At 29.9% G+C, this 21,679-nt stretch overlaps 2 protein-coding genes across 3 annotated transcripts; both read left to right on the forward strand.

Annotated features, from left to right (window-relative positions):
- The first annotated feature begins 5,378 nt into the window (after positions 1 to 5,378).
- LOC140874680 (uncharacterized) lies at positions 5,379 to 7,795 on the forward strand. Of its 2 annotated transcripts, none has more exons than XM_073278037.1 (2): positions 5,379 to 5,664; positions 5,868 to 7,795. In XM_073278037.1, exon 2 carries the CDS (start codon positions 6,144 to 6,146, stop codon positions 7,431 to 7,433), a length of 1,290 nt encoding a protein of 429 aa, XP_073134138.1. In that variant the 5' UTR covers positions 5,379 to 5,664; positions 5,868 to 6,143; the 3' UTR covers positions 7,434 to 7,795. The 2 variants fall into 2 exon arrangements, with proteins under 2 accessions (XP_073134138.1, XP_073134137.1); XM_073278036.1 differs by having other exon boundaries at positions 5,885 to 7,795.
- Positions 7,796 to 13,632: 5,837 nt separating this feature from the next.
- LOC140859858 (trihelix transcription factor DF1-like) lies at positions 13,633 to 15,925 on the forward strand. The gene is made up of 2 exons (XM_073262458.1): positions 13,633 to 13,969; positions 14,338 to 15,925. Exons 1-2 carry the CDS (start codon positions 13,692 to 13,694, stop codon positions 15,623 to 15,625), a joined length of 1,566 nt encoding a protein of 521 aa, XP_073118559.1. The 5' UTR covers positions 13,633 to 13,691; the 3' UTR covers positions 15,626 to 15,925.
- The last annotated feature ends 5,754 nt before the right edge of the window (positions 15,926 to 21,679 follow it).

Genomic DNA, 21,679 nt, shown 5'->3' on the forward strand with positions numbered 1-21,679 from the left:
ATAGACACAAATTAATTTTAATATTTAGTGTTTATATACATAATATAAATCGAGTTGAATAATATATTTATATCATAAAAATTATGTTGTTAATCAATTAAAGATATTTTAAAAATAAAAAGTATAAAATAACATATAAATCTTAATTTAGTATTAAATTTAAGATTAATTTATATTTTAAACCAAACTTCAATAAATTTTTTATTAAATCAAAATTTGCACACCCAATTTTTTTTTTTTGAAAAAAATTGAATAATATTTTTATATCATTCTAAAATTTGAGATAATGTATAAATAAGATTAAATTTTAATATCAAAATAAAATATTTTATTATTTAATGTTTTATTTATATATGAATAAATATGTGAAATTTTTTAAAATCATTAAAATTTTAGTAGATAACAACAAAACCTATTACATTTGAGTTTTTTTTTAAGGTAAATCAAAATATATTATATAAGGAATGATATTATAAGGGTACATTTGTCTAATATTATATTAATTAGGTTAGGTGGAGTGTTATTAACACATTTTGGAGTGTGAATGAATAACACTCCTCTAATAATAATAATAATAATAAAGTCATTACTCAAGGTTTAATTTTAATTTTCATGGTTACTGTAGCGCAAAATTTTTTATTTCTTGAAATTAAGAAATAAAAAATGGATACAAAGTGAATTTGAGAAATTAAATAAAGATTAGTAGATGCAATCTCTAAATAATCCCTTGATTTTTCTCTTCAATGACAATTTCTTGATCAATTTGAATTTTTTGAGTATTTGATCTTCTTGGAAGATGATTTGATGTCTTGAGATTTGATTTGATATCTTGATAAAGTTTATTCGATGGGTTAATATCTTGATATCGAATTAAACTTCAAAATTTGGAAAGAACGCGATAAACTCCTTGAATCACGCCTTGAAATTTGTTATTTTGAATTTGATGAAGAACACGATCTTCTTGAATTCGATTTATTTGATGAAGAACACAAACTTATTGAATTTGATGAAGAACATGATTTTCTTGAATTTGATGAAAAACACAATCTTCTTGAATTTGATGAAGAACACGATCTTTTTGAATTTGATTTATTTGATGAAGAACACGATTTTCTTGAATTTGATGAAGAACACGATCTTCTTGAATTTGATTTATTTGATGAAGAACACGAACTTCTTGAATTTGATGAATAACACGATCTTCTTGAATTTGAATGAATTTAAATATATTTGAAGAAAGAACGCAATTAATCCCTTGAATCATACCTTGATCTTCTCGAATTTGATGATTTTGAAGAAGAACGCCTTGAATTGCGCCTTGAACTTCTTGAATATGACTTGAGAGAAAACTCTTGAATTCTTCTACTTCTTTGCTTCAGTCTTCTGAGTTGTGTTTTCTTCTTGGTCATCTGCCCCCTATTTATAGCTGAAATATGCAGATTTTTACCATTTTTATTTGATGAGGTGTTGCAATTTGATTGACTCCTCCTGATTTATTTGGTGATTATCTTCCATTAATCACAAGATTTGATTTTAAATACTTAAAATATTAGTATTTCTTTCCATTTGGTTTAAGATTTGATTTTAAATACTAAAAATGTTAGTATTTTTTCCATTTGATACAAGATTCAATCTTGATTTAAAATCTTGGTTTGATCACAAAATAAATTAAAATATCAATTAATTAACTATTTATTTTCTTAAAAATTTAATCTCCCAAAAAATAGCTAATTGTTTTATTGATATTTAATTATTTTGTACTTGTCATATTTGAAGGTCGACAAATTTAATTGTCTACAAATGCATGGTCGAGACTTATTCATGATTGTTTTGGGAGTGAATAAGTCATGAAAATTTAGTTGCTGAAATTTGATCTCTGAGGTTGCACAAATCCTCATTCCAAAATTTCAATTTCAATATCTTCCAAATTTATTTCATGTGGATTTTTTTTATTGTGTTTAACTTTCACTGAAAATATAAAGTATATTAATATTTCATGTGAAAAGAAAACAACAAATTCATGACTGTACTCAAAATATATCTAAGTTGCCTACGTACCCAATACAGGGATCAAGTCATAACGTAGTTTAAAAATTTGATTGTTTGAGATGGGGGTGTCGTGCACAGTTTATACTCATGCGGGCCAGGAGTATCTATTTCTTAACCACCCTAGACTAGGTGGAAATTTAATATTTTAGCCACATAAAATACCATAAGTGGGAGAAATACAGTTTAACCACATGAATTCACTATTGGTGGGTTACATAACAGTTTATCCACGTGTAATACCTTTGGTGGAGTACATAGCAGTTTAACCACATGTAATACATTTGGTGGATATCGTTCACAGTTTATACTTTTGTGGGTCAGGAGTCTTGGTAAAATACTCATCCATTTTCTTGGAAATTTTTGTTTCTCTTGCTCTATGATATTCTTGAGTTGGAGGCCCTTTCGCTCCACTTGTAGCTATGCTCAACTCCATGTCATGGGCTCGAGTAGCTAATTCTTCAAATGCCTTTGGCTGGATTCCTTGAAGGATATATCGAAGTCCCCAATGCATACCTTGGATACACATCTCAACTGCAGAAGATTCGGACAATCGATCTTTGCAGTTAAGGCTCAAATTTCTCCATCGATTGATAAAGTCAATTACGATTTCTTCTTTCCATTGTCGTGAGTTTGTTAGCTCAATCATGCTAACTACTCGTCGAGTACTATAGAAGCGATTGAGAAATTCTTGTTCGAGTTGTTTTCAACTATCAATTGAGCATGACTCCAGATCAGTGTACCAATCAAATGTGTTTCCTTTTAGTGAACGGACAAATTATTTGATTAAGTAATCTTCGTATGCCCCAGCATTGTTACACGTTTCAATGAAATGAGCCATATGTTGTTTTGGGTTTCCTTTGCCATCAAATTGTTGAAACTTTGGAGGTTGATAACCATTTGACATTATTAAGTTATCAATCCTTTGTGAATATGACTTGGCATAGATGAGAGATAGATTGGAGCATCCGTCAAGATTTTCTTTGATAGCACCCATGATGAACTCTTTTAACTGGTCAAGAGGAACTGTACCATCTGATGAAAAATGTAAATATTTAGTATGTTTCTTTTTTTTCTTCAATGATGACTCAGTTCCATCATTAGTTTTATCTTGTTTTTCCACGTAACTTGCATCAGTATGGTTTATCTTGTCCATCAACTTTATAATTTGGGAGTTTTGTTCTTTAACATGTTTTGCAAGTCCCTCAATGGCCTTCGTCAAGTTTGCTATTTGATCTTCTAGAGTTATGGCATTTGTCACAATCACGCTTTCTATGTGAGAGTTCGGATGGGTCTCAAGGAAATGAGTTGCCTCCGAAGATACATGTAATTTCTTGGACATACTTCTCGTGATGACTCCAAGACTTCCAGTAGACTTCATTACAGAAATCTTCATGCTCGAGATATTTTCATTAGTAGACATGGCGGCTTAAAACTTTTTGGTGAAGAGAAAAGATGAAGGGTAGAGATGGTCCCACTTGGCATGCCAAAATTTGTAGCGCAAAATTTTTTATTTATTGAAATTAAGAAATAGAAAATGGATACAAAGTGATGAGAAATTAAATAAATATTTGTGGATGCAATCTCTAAATAATCCCTTGATTTTCGTCTTCAATGACAATTTCTTGATGGATTTGAATTTCTTGAGTATTTGATCTTCTTGGAAGACGATTTGATTTCTTGAGATTTGATTTGATGTATTGATAAAGTTAATTCGATGAGTTAACACCTTGATATCGAATTAAACTTCAAAATTTGGGAAGAACGCGATGAACTCCTTGAATCACGCCTTGAAATTTGTTATTTTCAATTTGATGAAGAACACGATCTTTTTGAATTCGATTTATTTGATGAAGAACACAAACTTATTGAATTTGATAAAGAACACGATCTTCTTGAATTTGATGAAGAACACGATCTTCTTGAATTTGATTTATTTGATGAAGAACAAGAACTTTTTGAATTTGATGAAGAACACGATCTTCTTGAATTTGAATGAATTTAAATATATTTGAATAAGAACGCAATTAATCCCTTGAATCACGCCTTGATCTTATCGAATTTGATGATTTTGAAGAAGAACGCCTTGAGTTGCGCCTTGAACTTCTTGAATATGACTTGATAGAAAACTCTTGAATTCTTCTACTCCTTTGCTTTAGTCTTCTGAGTTGTATTTTCTTCTTGGTCATCTGCCCCCTATTTATAGCTGAATGATGCAGATTTCTACCATTTTTATTTGATGAGGTGTCGCAATTTGATTGGCTCCTCCTGATTTATTTGGTGATTATCTTCCATTAATCACAAGATTTGATTTTAAATACTAAAAATGTTAGTATTTTCTTTCATTTGATACAAGATCCAATCTTGATTTTAAAATCTTGGTTTGATCACAAAATATATTAAAATATCAATTAATTAACTATTTATTTTTTAGGAATTTAATCTCCCAAAAATAGCTAATTGTTTTATTGATATTTAATTATTTTGTACTTCCCATATATGAAGGTCGACAAATTTAATTGTCTACAGATACCTATAGAGCTGTCAAAACGTGTCGACGGGACGGACCAATCCACAATCCATCAAAACCCATCAGTTGGCGAGGCGGGCCGACCCTGTTTCCATTTACACGGGTTGGGAATTCGTTAACCTAACCCGTCAACTATTTATATTACTTTTATATTATTATTATATATATTTTTTATAATTTTGATAAAAAAAAAATTTATAATATTAAACACGTCAACATCTTTAAATTATTTAAAATAAATTTATCTAAATATTATAACAGTTTATTTTTAAAATAAGAGTTCACAATTTAATTTCATGGTATTAATTGTGATATCATTATTTTTTACTGTCCATTAAGATATGAATAACATCGATTAATGTCATCTCGACTCATGATCGATCCTAAAGCCACTTTATTTTTGAATGCATTCCATCATTTTCAGGATAAAAGAGAATCTAATCAATTACATGGGTAATTCCATACCCAACAAATATTTCTTGCGATCAATATCAAATTTTTTCCTTAAAAAAAATCAACTTGCCAAGGAGGCAAAAAAAAAAAAAAAAAACCACGAATTCAAATGCACTTTTCTTCCCTAGGATGATCGAGAAACTCAGAAATTTGACGAAATTACGTGAATCTGCGCTATTAAAACAAAAAATATAAATTTTTTAATGAAAGTGCCAATCATATTCGTCCCAAGTTGCAAAAAATATGTACGATGGTTGCGCAAAACTAGGACTTGTACAATACTTTTGATTCTGAAGATTTAAGCTTTTTAGCCTCCTCTCTATGAGGTGCGTGTGTCTTTTGTGTGTGTGACATGAAAAAATATGCTTTGTGGACCCTCATATCTTCCCATACATTGAACCTTCAACAACTCACTCATTGGCTCTACCAATTTTTCTTTCTTTTACATATAAATATATATAATTTACTCCACCTGGGAAGAAGAAAAAAAAGCATTTCCTTCGTGGGTTTATTTATTTTTTTCTCTTGAATCTTGAGTTTTGGCCTTTGGGATGTCCTGCTGCCCAATTTGAATCGACTCTCTCAGGTTTAATTGGTGCGAGGTCTAATCTTGATTTGGAGTTCAACTGTCTCATGTAAGTTCTTGACTAAAAAGCATTTTTTTTCCATTTGTTTGGGATTAAAGATTGTTACTTTATATGGGTTTTGGTGGAAATTGAGCAGTTTTGACTTGTTGGTTTGTTTATTTTTGAATTAATGGTGTCTGGTGTTGATGGGTTTTTTCCATGAGTAGAAATTGGCAGAATAATGTGTAATAATAATAATATATTTTACACAGTTTTATGCTTTTTGCAGCAAGATTATTCAAAGTGATCTGAGATTTTAGCTTAGCCGTACAAAAAATTGGATTCTGCTTCAGGGATAAGGATAGACATTTGTATGAGGTTCTTACGAGGTGTAGATATTGAAACCTTGTTGATGGGAAAGACAGCTGTGATTCAAAGGTTTCTTGGATGTCACAGATTAATAATATCTTCAAAGTCGGAAGATTTAGAGAATTAGTGGTGAATTTGATTGGTGGTGGATGTGATTTGTAGTTTTATTGAAAGGGATAATGGAGGGGAATTCTTCATCAGGAAATATGATGCAAGGTGGTTCTGGTTCCTATGGAGGTTTCGATTTGCACGGACCGATGAGAGTTAATCCTCACCAGCAACATTTGTTTACACTTCATCATCAACAAAGCTCGAATCCGAGACAAGGATCATCAATCGTTCAACCCACAATTCATGAAAATTTCCCTCTTACAATTCGAAGCACCCAAGACTGTGACCAGACCATATCCTTGGCTGACTTTAACAAACTGGATCGGGGAAAATCTGCGAGTGATGAAGATGAGCCAAGCTTCACTGAAGATGCTGCTGATTCGAGCAAAGGAAAGAAGGGTTCCACTTGGCAACGTGTGAAATGGACTGATGCTATGGTAAGGCTGTTAATTACTGCTGTTTCTTACATTAGCGAAGAGGCATCTACTGAGTATGGGGGCGGTTCAAGAAGGAAATGTGCTAACTTACAGAAAAAGGGGAAGTGGAAATCGGTTTCAAAAGTAATGGCAGAAAGGGGCCACTTTGTTTCACCTCAGCAGTGTGAGGATAAATTCAATGACCTTAACAAACGATACAAGAGGCTTAATGAGATTCTGGGGAAAGGAACTTCTTGCGAGGTTGTTGAGAATCCAGCACTTTTAGATATGATGGATCATATTTCTGAGAAGGCAAAAGAGGAAGTTCGAAAAATTTTGAGTTCAAAGCATTTGCACTATGAAGAGATGTGTTCTTACCGTAATGGGAATCGATTGCATCTTCCCCCTGATCCTGAATTGCAGCATTCTCTGCGGTTAGCACTTAGAAGTAGAGATGATCATGATGAGAATGACATGAAACGACATCCACATCATGATAATGATGATTTGGATCATGAAATGGAATTTGATGATCCGGATGAATGCGAGGATGTTCAATGGAACATGGCCAAGCGGGTTAAGCAATGTCAGAGTCATGGAGATTTTAAACTCAATAATTCTCTAGATTGCAATAAAAGTTTCAATTTTCAGGCAGAAAATACGGACGCTGATGTGAATCAAGTGCCACCTGAAGGCACAAAAACCAATATGTCGCAGAAAGATTGGATAAACAATCGGAACCTTCAACTGGAAGAACAAAAGCTACACATACAAACGCAAATGTTGGAACTGGAAAAAGAGAGGTTCAAATGGCAGAGGTTTTGCAGGAAAAAGGACCGAGAATTAGATATCATGAAGATGGAAATTGAGAGGATGAAACTTGAGAATGAGCGTATGGCTTTGGAACTAAAGCGAAAAGAAATGGGCATCGACAGTAGTTAATCAACCTATGTAAACAATTGGCTGCAAGAATTCAAGGATTTGAAACACCTGTTTCTTTTATTTATCAGTTTTGGATCTGGTTTAGGCGCATTCGTCCTGGTACAAGCTTCGGTTTTCACTGGTTTGGTTTAGATGTCAGGATCTGCATTTTATTTCAATATGTATCGTATGAATATCTTTGCACTTTTTTCAACCCTCTTGTCAAAGGATTTGTGTCCATTCATGGCTGTAACTTTTACATATGATTTAATACATATAGGGCTTTAGTTTGTATGCTATTCATTGCCTTTTTTCCATCTAATCTTTCCGGAAGCCATTCATCTGCATTTTGTGGAGTCCTAAGTTAAAACTAGTCACTATGGGTTTAAATGTAGGAGTTGTATGTAGATGCTAACCATTTCTCGATAACTGGCGCTGTATATTCTGTTGTATCTTACTTTACTATCCTTCAGAATCATTGCTGAGCCATCAACATCCGTGGTTCACAGTAGTCGACATTAACGTGTACGTGCATGCTTCTGGTCTGGTAGGTAGCGTCTAAGGGCTGAGTTTTCTAGTGTTCCAAGTTCCTAAACCTCAACGTGACTCTTGCTTTCGCCTCGCGTTCATCATGAAACGTCGAAAACTCGAAAGGAATTCTTTTACTTATAACCCAAATTTATACCACGTAGAGTCTGGTTTTTCTGTCCATTGGTTGGGCTTGTGCAGTAAACTTGTTTTTTTGGCATGTCACTTCTTTATGATATGTTTGGTTGTGGCCTTAAATTTTATATTTTATTTATTATTTAATTTTGTTCGTCACGAAACGCCGAAAACTCGAGACTTTGTCTCATAAGACATTGGTGACAAAAGAGCTATACATCATGCAGATTGGTAGTTTTATAGTTCTTGCTCCGAGTTGTAATTTGTGGGAGTCATTTTCAAATCAAAATCAAAATTCTGATTTATAAAGATATTATAGTTTAAAGTTTTACATTATAACACAATTGTTATGATCATCGAATTGAATAGTGTTATATGGGCATATCTCGAGAGTACTGTTGACTGTTGAGTTCCTGTTGGATTCAAGGATCCATAATTGATATGGACATGAGAGGTATATAAAATATATAGATCCCACATAATTGGAGTTCCATTTTTCAGAGACACATTTCTTTTAATTAAATTTTTTTCATCAGTTACGAAGAAGCAATAGGATCTTAAAAAAAACCCGATATTAAGAAATGAATTTTATTTGCATGATATTCAAATTTGGTGCATTAATTGATTAGAAGTAACATAAAAAAATATTCGAGTTTCCTACTTTTTCTAAAAAAAAAAAATAAAATTACTTCTGGCCTAAGTTTAAAATAACTAGTTATCATGGAAGAAATTATCACCCCATATGATTTTATATAATCATGATCTCGGAGCTTCACATGTTCGCACGTTTAATTAATAATTCGATATTAATGACACCTAAATTAGTTATAATCTTTCACAACTATTTCATTTAAATATAATGTATGTGACATAAAGCTTCCCCTTCAAATTGCCAATTAAGTGCGTAATTAATGAAGCCAGTAGTGCACATGCTTTGTTTATGTGTGTATTTACAAGATTATCACAAAGAACACTTCTATTAGATAGATCTCTATTCGATCCATGAAAAATATCTCTTCTATATTAAATGTATTACATTTTATTGTGGATATAGAATTATTTAATCTATTAAACAATAAAAGATACATTTTTATGAAACCGTCTCACAAGTTAATTTCGGTGATCTATCTCCGTCCGACTCGATTCATGAAAAAAAATTACTTTTTTAATGTCCAAAATATTATTTTTTACTGTAAAAATATAATTTTTTTGTTAGTTATATTATGATAAAATAGTGTATAATTTTTGGTAATTTGAGTGAAAAATATTAATTTAAATGTTCAGTTATTATTTTTCATTGTAAAATATCATTTTTTTAAAAAAAATTATGTTACGAAAAGAATATTATGCAATATATACTTATTTTATTTGTATCAAAAATATTATTTTTCAACACACCATAGACCAAAAACCATACCTTTAATTGGTTGCTGAGAATTGAAGCTAAATGAACTTACCTCTATCGATCAAAGAAAGTATATAAAAGGAAAAAAAAAATGAAATAAAATAACTAAATATAATCCAATTGGTTAATTTGCTTAGCTAATGCCAGGAAAAAAGGTTTTTATAATCTACGTAGAATGACACATGATTTATATAACGTCTACATTCACATGCCCACCATGTTCAATTAAAGCTTAATTTGTGTAAACTTTTCTACCATGGGGCCAACAATTATTTTCTAGGGTTAGAAACAGACAACTCATTTGGTATATATACAGGTCACAATACCATAATTATATTAAGTTTTTCGATTAGTCTGCTATTTTTATTTTTCAATTTTCACGTCAGAGACGACTAAAATCAATGATATTAATCGTTATTGTTAATTTTTTAAACAATTTTTTCAAATGGTTAAATTTTATCCATCCATTTTGTTTCTTTTTATTATATGATGAGTTAATCTTGTAAAGCAATTAAGAAATAATATTGATTCTAAATTTATAACTTATAATAAGGACAATTTCACGTTGATTCGAAATGAATCTTCAATTAATTGCGACTATAAGTATATATAACTATATATAAATAATAAAAGTATACGTAGCCTAGTGCATTACCAACAAATGTATTTAGGTATTCTAGTTTTTAATAAATAATGATTAATTAGTGGTCTACTTTTTTTAAAAAAAAAAATTGTTTAACTGAAGCAATCGATATCCGGTATTAGGGAAAGAATAAATAGTCATACCAACTATAATCATATGCGAAGATATAGTAAAATACAACTAATTATATAGACCCATCATTTCTTCACGCTCCCTATCCACACACACACACACACACACACACACACACTATATTATACATTTTAAAAAAAAAAAATTACCATAGATTTTTTTTAATAAAAGGACTCAATCAAAATTTACGCATAACTTTGTAATTTACTAACTTTGCAACCTCTCATTTTTTTATTTTTAGGAAATTTATTTAAATAGAATTTGTCTAGTGAAGCTGAATTTGAACCAAATAAAACCAAATCGGCATATATTAATATTGATATTTTAAAAAAAGATGACTCTTCTTCTCAAAAAAGAAAAAGAAAAAGATGACTCTTAATATAAATATATAATTATTATTATCTTGACGTATATATTACATTTTATTTTTTTTGAGAGTTAGTATATATTACAATTGTGCGTATAATAAAGGTGTGGTTGTATGAGAGAGACACCAAAACTTTAAACCAGCCGTAAATACATATAGGCAAGTGGGATATATATATATATAATTTAAAAAAATAAAAATAAAATAAAAAAGCCCAAAGCCAGCGAAGCATATACTTTGCCACCTACAATATTTACAACAGTTGCTAGTGTATCTCTCAGTGTATCTATCTAATAGAGGATCCCTACAATCAACACGATACATGAAAGTTGTGTGCATGTATATATAGATTTATTCATGGTTGTTGCTCTGACTAAAACTTATGGCTAGCGCTAACATTACAATTTAATTTTAAAAACTATACAATATCTTAATCATGTTTCGATTGATTAACTAGTAATAGATATAACTCTTTCAAACATATTTCTAATTTCGATAGTTACACTCGTGCAATTAATCCATGACATCGTGAAATTCACAATTGTAGGATGAAACACGGTTTATAAAAAAAAATTATAACTATAGTATTGTGTAACTCCAATATTTTAAATTGAAAACAGTCCACACATCATGTTTCAGATTACTCCATGATAACCTGATCGGCTATTGGGTTCCTCGGATAGTGGACGTATAAAAAAAAAAAAAGGTTGACCCCGAAGAGGACCCTATTCCACATGAGTCAGATGCTCATTGGCAGGGACCTGAAGGAGAGAGCACATGACCCAATCCCCAGAGCATACCCCACAATATTTCAGCAGGGAATATGCTCCACACGAGGATCGAACCCGCAACACTGGAGAATTTTTTCTCACGTCACCTCAGGCCTTACCAACTCGCCTATGCCCCGTGAGCTCGGATGTTGGACGTATAGTTGAAGGGGATTGATGTATATATATGTATGTATTTTCGCTAATCATAATGGCCGATGATTGAAAAGGCATCTGAAACGTGCATGATATTCGATTTTTGTAGTTTGTACAATTTAATTAATAAAGATTCTATAATTTAATTAATTCTCATCATCATATCATCAAGATTCAAGAATCAAGATGCGACTCGATCTACTCAAATCCTTATTTTTGTTTTGCGGTCTTTGTAATAGTTATATATAATCATTACCTCAAAAAAAAAAAAATAGTTAGATATAATCACAGGTCCTTTGGGGCAAAAAAAGGAAAATAAGAAGAATTAAGATATATATAGTCATATAGGTTAAAAATAATTTACACGCAAAGATTAATATATAAAACTCATACGTAAATATACGATGGTGGAGTTTTATCATACCATCTCAAGCAGCATACTAAAATAGCGTGCTGCTGGAAATTAGTGCAAAAACGAGCTCCAGCAGTGAACGGCAAATTGACGATTTTTTTAGAGTTGTGAACAGTAAATTTGGAGTTGCATTGTTCACAATGACAAAATATTTTTTTTAAAATTTTATTTTATTACCTTTTGGTTTATGGATTTTATGGTTCATTTGTTGTTATTATCATTATTTTCGTTTTTTTATAATTTTTATATAATTTGTTTTTTAATAACATTAATAATACATTATATATCAATTTTAAAATAATTTGTGGCATATATGAGAAAAAAAATTAACGTAAGATAATTAAAATTTTAAAATTACAAAATAAATTATATACGAATTCATATAATTGTTAATTAAATTTACCACATTAATTTATATAATAAAAATAATTTATAAAATATATGTAAAAATAAAGAATATTATGGAATATTCTTTTGGTGTAGAGATTTGTTGAAAACTGCTGGAAATGAAGTATTAGTTACACTATATTTTATATAATAATAATGTAAAAATTGCACTATTTTAGTGTTAACTGCTTGAAATAGTCTCATTACTTGGGATTGGAGTTCACGGTATTTAGAACTTGAGATATGTTTTATTTTTCGAAAATGGTATATATAATTAGGTCAAGAAACTCGTGTCATAATTGTCCACTTCTAACTTCCATAAATTAATGATACAAGTACAATTTATAATGTCGTATTATTAATTAATTTCTCTCTCGCTTCAATTATTATGTACTATATATACATACATATCATATTTTCCATGTATAAAAAAATAGTTTTTAATTTATTTTGATAATAACACTTATCCGTTATCGATAAAAAATTATGATCATTATTTGATTAATGTGTAAATATTGTTAATATTAATCTAAAATGAACATTTATCAATGTAAGTGGGTTCATTGATTTTCAATTCACATTTATCATGAAACATTCATTCATCTTTAAAAGTAGCTTGAAATTAATTTTCCGTGGATTGACACGAAGCTCCAGTGTATCGATCAATCATGAAAGAATATGAAAAGGGTAATATATATGATTTGTTTTGTAATACATTCACAAGGATATATTGGTCACTGATTCCAAAACGCCAAAAAGATGAAGGTGACCTGCATGGGATGGGCCTGTTTGTGAGTTGTGACTATTGTTAGCTGGCAAGGCAAAAACCATTTTGTTATAACATAACATCAATCCACGTATAATATATCAATTGATTTACATTTTCTAAATTTTTTTAATTTTTCAGAGACAATGTATTTAGTGATTGATTATAATTAATGGTGCCTATCTGTATAAGTATCTATCTTGCGCATGTTTTTATGAGTTTTTGTCCGTGAGATGATGAGTCAATTTTACTCATATATATAATACATTAAAGAACAGTATTTTTGACATTCTTTGATTCAAAAAGTTGCGGAGTCGCTCTCTATCTAGGTTTCATCTCTATGTAGAAACAACTTTTTATACGAAAGAAAATCAGATAACAAGCGAAAGAAATGCTGACTCCATAATTTCTCAAAAGGAAAATGTAAATATATATATATATATTTTTTATTGATGGGCAGATCCCACCGAAATAAATTCACCGCATCTCGTTTTCAAAAAACGCATATAGAGTCCAGCCACTTTTGGCCTATTATATATTTCTATTATTTTTGGCTAGCTTGAAAAAGGCTCCTCCGCATCATGCTTAGTGTTTCTGGGCTCATGATGGGCAGCTCCGGAGACGGCGGCGTCGCAGCGGCAGAAGCCCACGAAAGTGGTGGCGGTGGCAGCTGCCGTGAGCTGGTCACAGCCGCTGTTCGCGGCGGCGGAGGTGTGGAAGAAATTAGCGAGAGGAGTGGCGGCGGTGGGAACCGGTGGCCGAAGCAAGAGACTTTGGCTTTGCTCAAGATTCGATTTGATATGGATGTTGCTTTCAAGGACTCGAATTTCAAAGGTCCCTTATGGGAAGAAGTTTCCAGGTACACATTAAATTTATATGAATCGATCGAAAAGTATTCGTTTTATGCCATCTGATCGATAATCGCTTACAATGAATTGAATCAATGATTATTCTTTATTTTTTAGTCGGTTCAATGAATTCTCGCCTTTTTGATTAAAGGGTTTTTGTTTTCACACGAATTCAGCAGCTTTCATGCATATATTTCCGGTTTGTTTTTGGCACTTTTGTTGATTACAAGCTCGCTTGCATTTCATGACCTCAAAAAGAATTGGAATTATATATATGCTCACTTGCATTTGACCTCAAAAATTCAAGATTGGATAGTAATTGCTAGAGAGAACTAATTATAATGGAAGATTAATTCACAAACTTCATATATATTTCCAGGAAAATGGCGGAGCTTGGTTTTCAACGGAGTGGCAAGAAATGCAGAGAGAAATTCGAAAACGTAAACAAATACCACAAGAGAACCAAAGATGGCCGCGCATCGAACCCCATCGGCAAGACTTATCGATTTTTCGATCAATTACAGGCGTGGGAAAGCACTCCGGTGCCAGTGCTTTCCTTCAGCAGTACTACTTATACTTCTCATCCGCCACCCCCCGCCACCGCAATGGCGGCGGCGCCAATGCAGACTAATGCTGCTAGTTTCCCAATTCCATCCATTAGCCCAGATCCTTTGAGTGTAGTACACCCAAAAAGTCCTATAAATATTGCTAGAATATTACAAGCAACGAATACCTCAAAACATCCTCAGATTCAACCTTTTAAATCCTTGAGTTTGGAATCGAATTCGACATCTTCATCCACCTCTTCCGACGAGTGCATAAAGAGACGACGGGGGAAAAAGAAGAGAAAACGGAAGGAATATTTTCTCGAAAGTTTGATTAAAAACATGTTGGAGAAGCAGGAGGAATTGCACAAAAAGGTACTGGATACACTCGATGAACGGGAGCGGGATCAAATGACAAGAGAAGCAGCGTGGAGGAATCAAGAAACGGAGAGAATGAATCGAGAACATCAACTCTTAGTACAGGAGAGATCCATCTCCGCAGCCAAAGACGCTGCGGTGGTAGCATTTCTACAGAAGCTAACCCATCAATCAAACAATATGGCACCATCACCGGAAAACACCACACAGCCGCCGCCTCAACAATCCACCGATCTCCGGCCACCACCAACACCTGCTTATAAAATCTTGAATAATATTACACGAAACTCGCGATGGCCGAAAGTAGAAGTCGAAGCCCTGATCAATCTGCGAACAAGTCTCGATCTCAAGTACCAAGAAAACATGCCAAAGGGAACCATCTGGGAGGACATCTCCGCCGCCATGGGAAAGCTGGGATACAACCGAAGCTCTAAGCGATGCAAAGAGAAATGGGAGAACATCAACAAGTACTTCAAGAAAGCCAAGGACATCGACAAGAAGAGGCCCCAAGACTCGAAAACATGTCCATACTTTCACCGCCTCGACGCCTTACACAAAAAGAGAGCGATAATGGCTCGACCTGAGCAGCAATGGCCGGTACATGAGCTACAGAAACAGGACTCCACGTTGCATGATCAAGATCAAGATGAAGAAATTGAGAACATTGATCATGAAGAGGAAGATCAAGACTATGAAATAGTGGCAAAAAAACAGCTTTCTTCAATGGAAAACGCGGCAGAATGAAGAGAAAAAAGGAGATCTAAAAGGAATCAAGTTGTGGGAAACGGAGGTGGCGGCGAATTAAGGACACTGACATTTCAGATACAACACATGGGGTGATTCTTGGTTGGTTTATACAAGGGTTATAGTCATAGGGGTACTTGATTTCAAACAGATATATATTAAAATCTTGATATATTTTTTATTTTATATATTGTTTTTTGGAAATAAATAAATTAAATTAAAACAGGAAAAGAGTGAAAAAATGAGAATTTTAGTTCAATACGAAAAGAAAATGACAGTGTTGTATGGTAACGTTTACATTTTTTGGTTCATGCATGTAAATATAATGGTGTGCATTATTTTGAATTTTGTTATCTATGTCGACCAGTAAATTGTTTTGTATATTATTCGTACGAAAAATTATACTTGAAGTCCATAAAAAAATAAAAATAAACAATTTTTAAATTGAAATCATTTATTTGGAATCTATGGTACTAAATCCATCTATCCAAATGCACCTTAATTCTTAGATCATATTTAAGACCGTGATTTGCTAGTGGAGATTGTACGTAGAATGATGAAAAAAAACCATATACCCTATCTTATATATATTATTTATTCTTAATAGGTAATATTTACAAGTGATATAAGACTTGTGCGATACCTTGGAATATTTTTAATTTATGACTGAATCTCAAGGAAAATGTTCTACGCACGTTTCAATTTTTGCTCGCAATATTTTTAATTTATATTTCTTATTATGCGTTTACAAATGTATGCACGTATTGTGTTCTTAGTTATGTCATGCAAAACTTGTGCGATACCTTGGAATATTAAACCCTAATCTTGGATACTTTGATTTCTTTTTATCACAAAAAGTAGTTATTGTTTAATTAAAATAACCTTTTACATGGATATTAATACAAAAATGTGCTTTAATTCAATCAATTATATTATAGATATTATACAATAATTAGCAACAGTAGTACAGATCTAATTATATTTAATTAAAATTTAAAACATTGTGAAGGAAATTTTAAAGTTTAAGGAACCATATGTTCATGTTTTAATTAAATCTTCTTTAGATGGGGTAAGTATTAAAGAATTAATTTAAACAAATCTTATAATTCAACGGAGTCATGAGGATTCTGTTAAGTTTTCTTTGTTTAGAGAAGAATACAATAAATACGAACTGTAAACTCAACAGTTCCCATGTGGATTGTCTGATATCTGAACCCCTCCATGGCTCCATGACTCCATCATCATCCACCACCATCATCATCATCATCAATAATAATAATAATAATAATAATAATAATAATAATAATAATAGGTGTTTTTTCTTTTCTACTTGTGTCGTTTTTTGGTCATGATTTATGTTATCAAAATTAATTCTAGTCATCTACTTTTCAAGCAGTGACAAATTTAATTATTTTTCATAACACACAATGCACAAATTTGATGGACTTTGACTTAAGTCCAAGTTGTACTCAAGATCAAAGCTAGTTTAAAAGGAAATATTATCAAAGTTTATACATACAATTCCGAAGGACCTATTACGGTCGACGTAGAATAACTAACAAGATATTAACGGCTTACCCATTAGAGCATAAGTCCAACACATAACCATAGGCTGAGAGCTCTGATACTATTCTATATTATCTTATATTATATTATCTTATCTTATTTTAAAAAATTATGTACTTAAACTCAGTTTCAACCTAAAAGCTAGCTCAAGAAGCGAAATTATAGACATCTATATATACAACTCCCAAAAACTTACTTCAATCGATTTGGATAACTGACAAAATTTTTGTATCAAAGAGACACAACTATTTGGAAGATTGGATAGTTCACTTAGTCGATTTTTTAATTTACGGTTTTAATGAAGTCTATTAAAGAAATTATCAAATGCGCTGTCGAAATATAGCGATTATTTATTGAAAAATATATATGTCATGCATTACTTTTATCAACACACAGCGATTTTTTTTTTTTTAATAAAAAACATGGAGATTTGGATATATAGTAAGCATTTCGATTTCTGTTAAAGATAATATTACTTTTAATTAATATTATGAGTGAAGTGGTAAAACTTTTGAAGAGTTTTGATACGTAAACTCCACATAAAGTTTAATTTCAAAATATCACCTCATCATTTTAAACATTCTACTATGCAAGTCTCTCTCTATATATATAATAATATGAATAAAAATTCTTCTATAAATGACTTATAGTTCCTGCTTTGGTTATCAAATGATTGAACAATCGGAGTATTTGTTCACTAGATATATGGTTAGATTTAAAAATTACAATACACTTGTGTGTTTTCGCAAATGGAAAAAAAAAAAAAAAATTCATGATCAATGCACGAGTTAGAGTCTAATTGCGTACATACAATTCATATTGAATTTCTGCGCAAATACCTATTGTGATTCACGTGTTAGAGTCTAAATTATATATATTTAGAAGAAAGATATTTAATATTCTATAAGAAAAACAACATTATCTATTGTTTACGAAATATTCCTCAACAATATAATATCACCAAAAAATATTTCTGTGTAATTGTTGAAACTGATAAACTGACTCTAAGCAGAATAAATTAACATCAATTATTAAATTTTATAAAGTTCAGAAAAATATTGCTTTGATTCTGCGATTATAAATTTTTATATTAAAAAAATATAATTAGATTTATATATGACAAATATAACACATTCATTTCTTCATTAGTGCAATTTTTTTTTAAATGTATGAATTATTTGGAAATCGTGTGTTCGGGACAGAAAAAAAGATCAATTTTTGCATACTTTATGCCCGCTTGTTCAATTATTCCTATTGATTCATTTCACTAATGTTAGGTCAATATTATTAACAGTGAGCCCACTAGGCCCAATCCATTACTACAAGAGCTAGCCTGGGCTGCCCGCTCTTACATTGGGCCCCGCACACATATATGACACACCTTACGTCACAAAGTTAGTATGTTATTTAATATTTAGCTCCGATGTTGAAAGTACGAGAAAATTACCATTTGGTCATTTTTAGCTTTAGAAATTTTTTTAAAAACAGCTTATAAACTGTCAAAATAAGTTGTTTGATAGCTTATAAACTATTTTTAAAAAAGTAAAGGGTGATGTACTTTTTTCAAAAAGATCTTATTTTAATATTTTATCTCTCTAAAATATCCTTAAATATTTTCATAAATCTCCATAATATCCTTCACCTATTAAAAATTAAATATTATTTTAAAAAAAATTACAAATCACAAAAATTTTTCTAAATTAAAATATTAAAACAATTTATTTTTTAATATAGGTTTATTCTAAAACTATTTTCGTATATGTATAATTCAAAACATTATTTTTATATAATTATATCATTTTTGATAATTTTGACAATAAAAAAATCTTATAATACCAAACATATCAACATCTTTAAGTTGTTTAAAATAAGTTTACCCAAACATTTTAACAACTTATTTTTAAAAACAACTTATAAGCTCGTATAACAGCTTTTAAGCTCTAGGAGCTTATAAACTCTTTTTAATAAGTTTAGTCAAACACTCTTGAAAAATGTCAAAGTTCTTTCTTAATCCAATTATTCTCAGTGTTAGTAAATTTTAGTGCTACTTTATCAATTTTTGGTGTTATGCTATTAATTTACGGCGTCATACCAGCACTTTGATAAAAAGGGGATTAAAAAATAAAATGAGTATCAAATTCTTATATTAAGATTGAACTATGATAGCTTAATTAATTAAAAATGATAAATGACCAAGATACATGATGTAACAAAAAAAATTACATCGGGTTTGGTTTGATGAGCGAGTTTTTAAACATTCAAGATTTATGGGACGGTTCGTTAACACGGAGTCCGCATAGACGAAAATAAGATTAGGAAGTATCGAAGATGTGCCCGACATGACATCTCTGATACTTAAGTCAGTGCTCCGATTATGAATTGAAATGCAAAGAGCAAATAGTGTGATATAGTCCTAAAGTGAGTAAGAAAATGATAATTTCGCTTGTTGATGGAATAAAGATTTCCTATTCGATATAAATATAAACTTTATGGGGAGTGTTATTTACACTCCAAAAAGTGTTAATAACACTCCACATCATATAATCAATCAATTTTTAGACAAATTTGTCCTTACATATACTTTCTTTAAATTATATATATTTTCATTAAATTATGAAATCTTGATCATCTAACAAAAAAATAAATATAAAACATTTCTACATTAACGACTAAAATTTTATTTTAAAACAATAACATTAATATTTTAAAAAATTTTCATACTTTTTATAATATACAAATAAAATATTTTTTATTATATAAAAATAAAATATTAAATAACAAAAAAATTATACCGAGGTACATAAAATATTGGATAATTTTTTTATTCAAGATATGTAAAAGTATGATATGTATAAATTTTGATCTTCCAAAATTTTTCTAATCTAACATGACAATAAACAAGATATATCTAAATTATACTATTTAAAATCTTAGAATAATTTTTTTCTAAAAAAATTAATGTATCATAATTTTTTTAATTTTTAATTAATTATATTTTAAATATAAATTTGATCATATGCCATATAAATTTTTGTTTAATTTGAGTAGTTAATTTGACCAATTGAATTTTATATTTTCGTTGGCAAATTGATATAGGTCATTCGGGTTTTTAAACATATCTTATTATTATTTTTAATTTAACTTGATTATAATTATTAAAAAATTTAAATATGTCAAATATATAATTTTTTTAAAATAATATTTATATTGTACACATTTTAAATATTCAGCTTTTCTATTTTGATTATTGGAATTAAAATTTGTGCAGTAAACAATTAATTCTAAAATGTTGTTTGAACATGAACAAATTTTATTTAGATGGAAAATCAATCGATATTTTATATATTTAAACATGTTAAATATATAATTTAATTGAAATTTTACAAAAAATAAAAAATTTATTTTTTTAAAAAAACGTTATTCTATGATTTAAAATATAATGTAAATATATATTTTTTTATTGTCATGTTAGATTAGCAAATTTATGGTACTTTTATATTGAATAAAAAAATAACCAAAATTTTATATGAATTTTTGGTACTTTTATATTGAATAAAAAATAACCAAAATTTTATATGCATCGTTATAATTTTTTTTGTTATTTTATATTTTATTTGTATATAATAAAAAATATTTTTATTTTATGTTATAAAAATATGGCAATATATTAAAATATTAAATTTTTATTTGATTTTTAAAATAAAATTTAATGTTGAAAGATTTTATATTTACATGTTTTTTAAATAATCAAGATTTTATAATTTAAGAAAAGTATATAAAAGGGTAAATTTGTCTAAAAATTGATTAATTATATGAAGTGAAGTGTTATTTACACTACACTCCCCAAACTTTATAAAAAGACGAAACAATAAAGATGACCTCTTTAATATACTGTTGATTTAGCCACTGATATTTTCTTTTATGTTTATATTATTGCACTACCACTGTGTGTAATGAATCAAAAAGTAATATTATTTGCAATGCATATCTGTTTGATGGTATATGCACTTTTTAGATGTCTTTACCACCAGAAAATCAAAATAGCAGAAGTTACTGAAATTAAAATAAGGAAAATTATAAAGTTGGTCGTTTATGTTAGTTTTTATTTTTATAATTTTGGTCATTTATGTTATTAGCAGACCAAAATAATAAAACATCAAATATAGATGACGAATATTTTTTACTATTTTATTAAGTGTGAGAGATCTATACAAACTATTTTTTTGGTTCCACCTTTTTTTCTTATCACTTTTTTTTATCATCGACAGCTGGCTTCTCATCAATTTATTTTGAAACTGAATTTCTACAACAACTAAATTTTTAATAAATTTTAAAAAAAAAATCCACAACACAAAAATAAGGATAAACCAAATACTTTAAAAATTTAAAAAAAACATTAAATATACAATACATTATATTTATATATTATGATTCACACTCTGTGCTCAGTGGCTAGTATAAATGATGGCCAAATTAAAATTTCTCAAA

This window comes from Henckelia pumila, chromosome 1, assembly GCF_033568475.1.
Source record: "Henckelia pumila isolate YLH828 chromosome 1, ASM3356847v2, whole genome shotgun sequence".
Taxonomy (NCBI): Eukaryota; Viridiplantae; Streptophyta; class Magnoliopsida; order Lamiales; family Gesneriaceae; genus Henckelia; species Henckelia pumila.

What these genes read in the sequence shown, in the direction of transcription:
- LOC140859858 (XM_073262458.1), top strand. Translation starts at nt 13,692, where the DNA reads ATGCTTAGTGTTTCTGGGCTCATGATGGGCAGCTCCGGAGACGGCGGC. An exon ending in TTATGGGAAGAAGTTTCCAG is followed by an intron (nt 13,970 to 14,337) that starts GTACACATTAAA and finishes ATATATTTCCAG; the next exon opens with GAAAATGGCGGAGCTTGGTT.
- LOC140874680 (XM_073278037.1), top strand. Translation starts at nt 6,144, where the DNA reads ATGGAGGGGAATTCTTCATCAGGAAATATGATGCAAGGTGGTTCTGGT.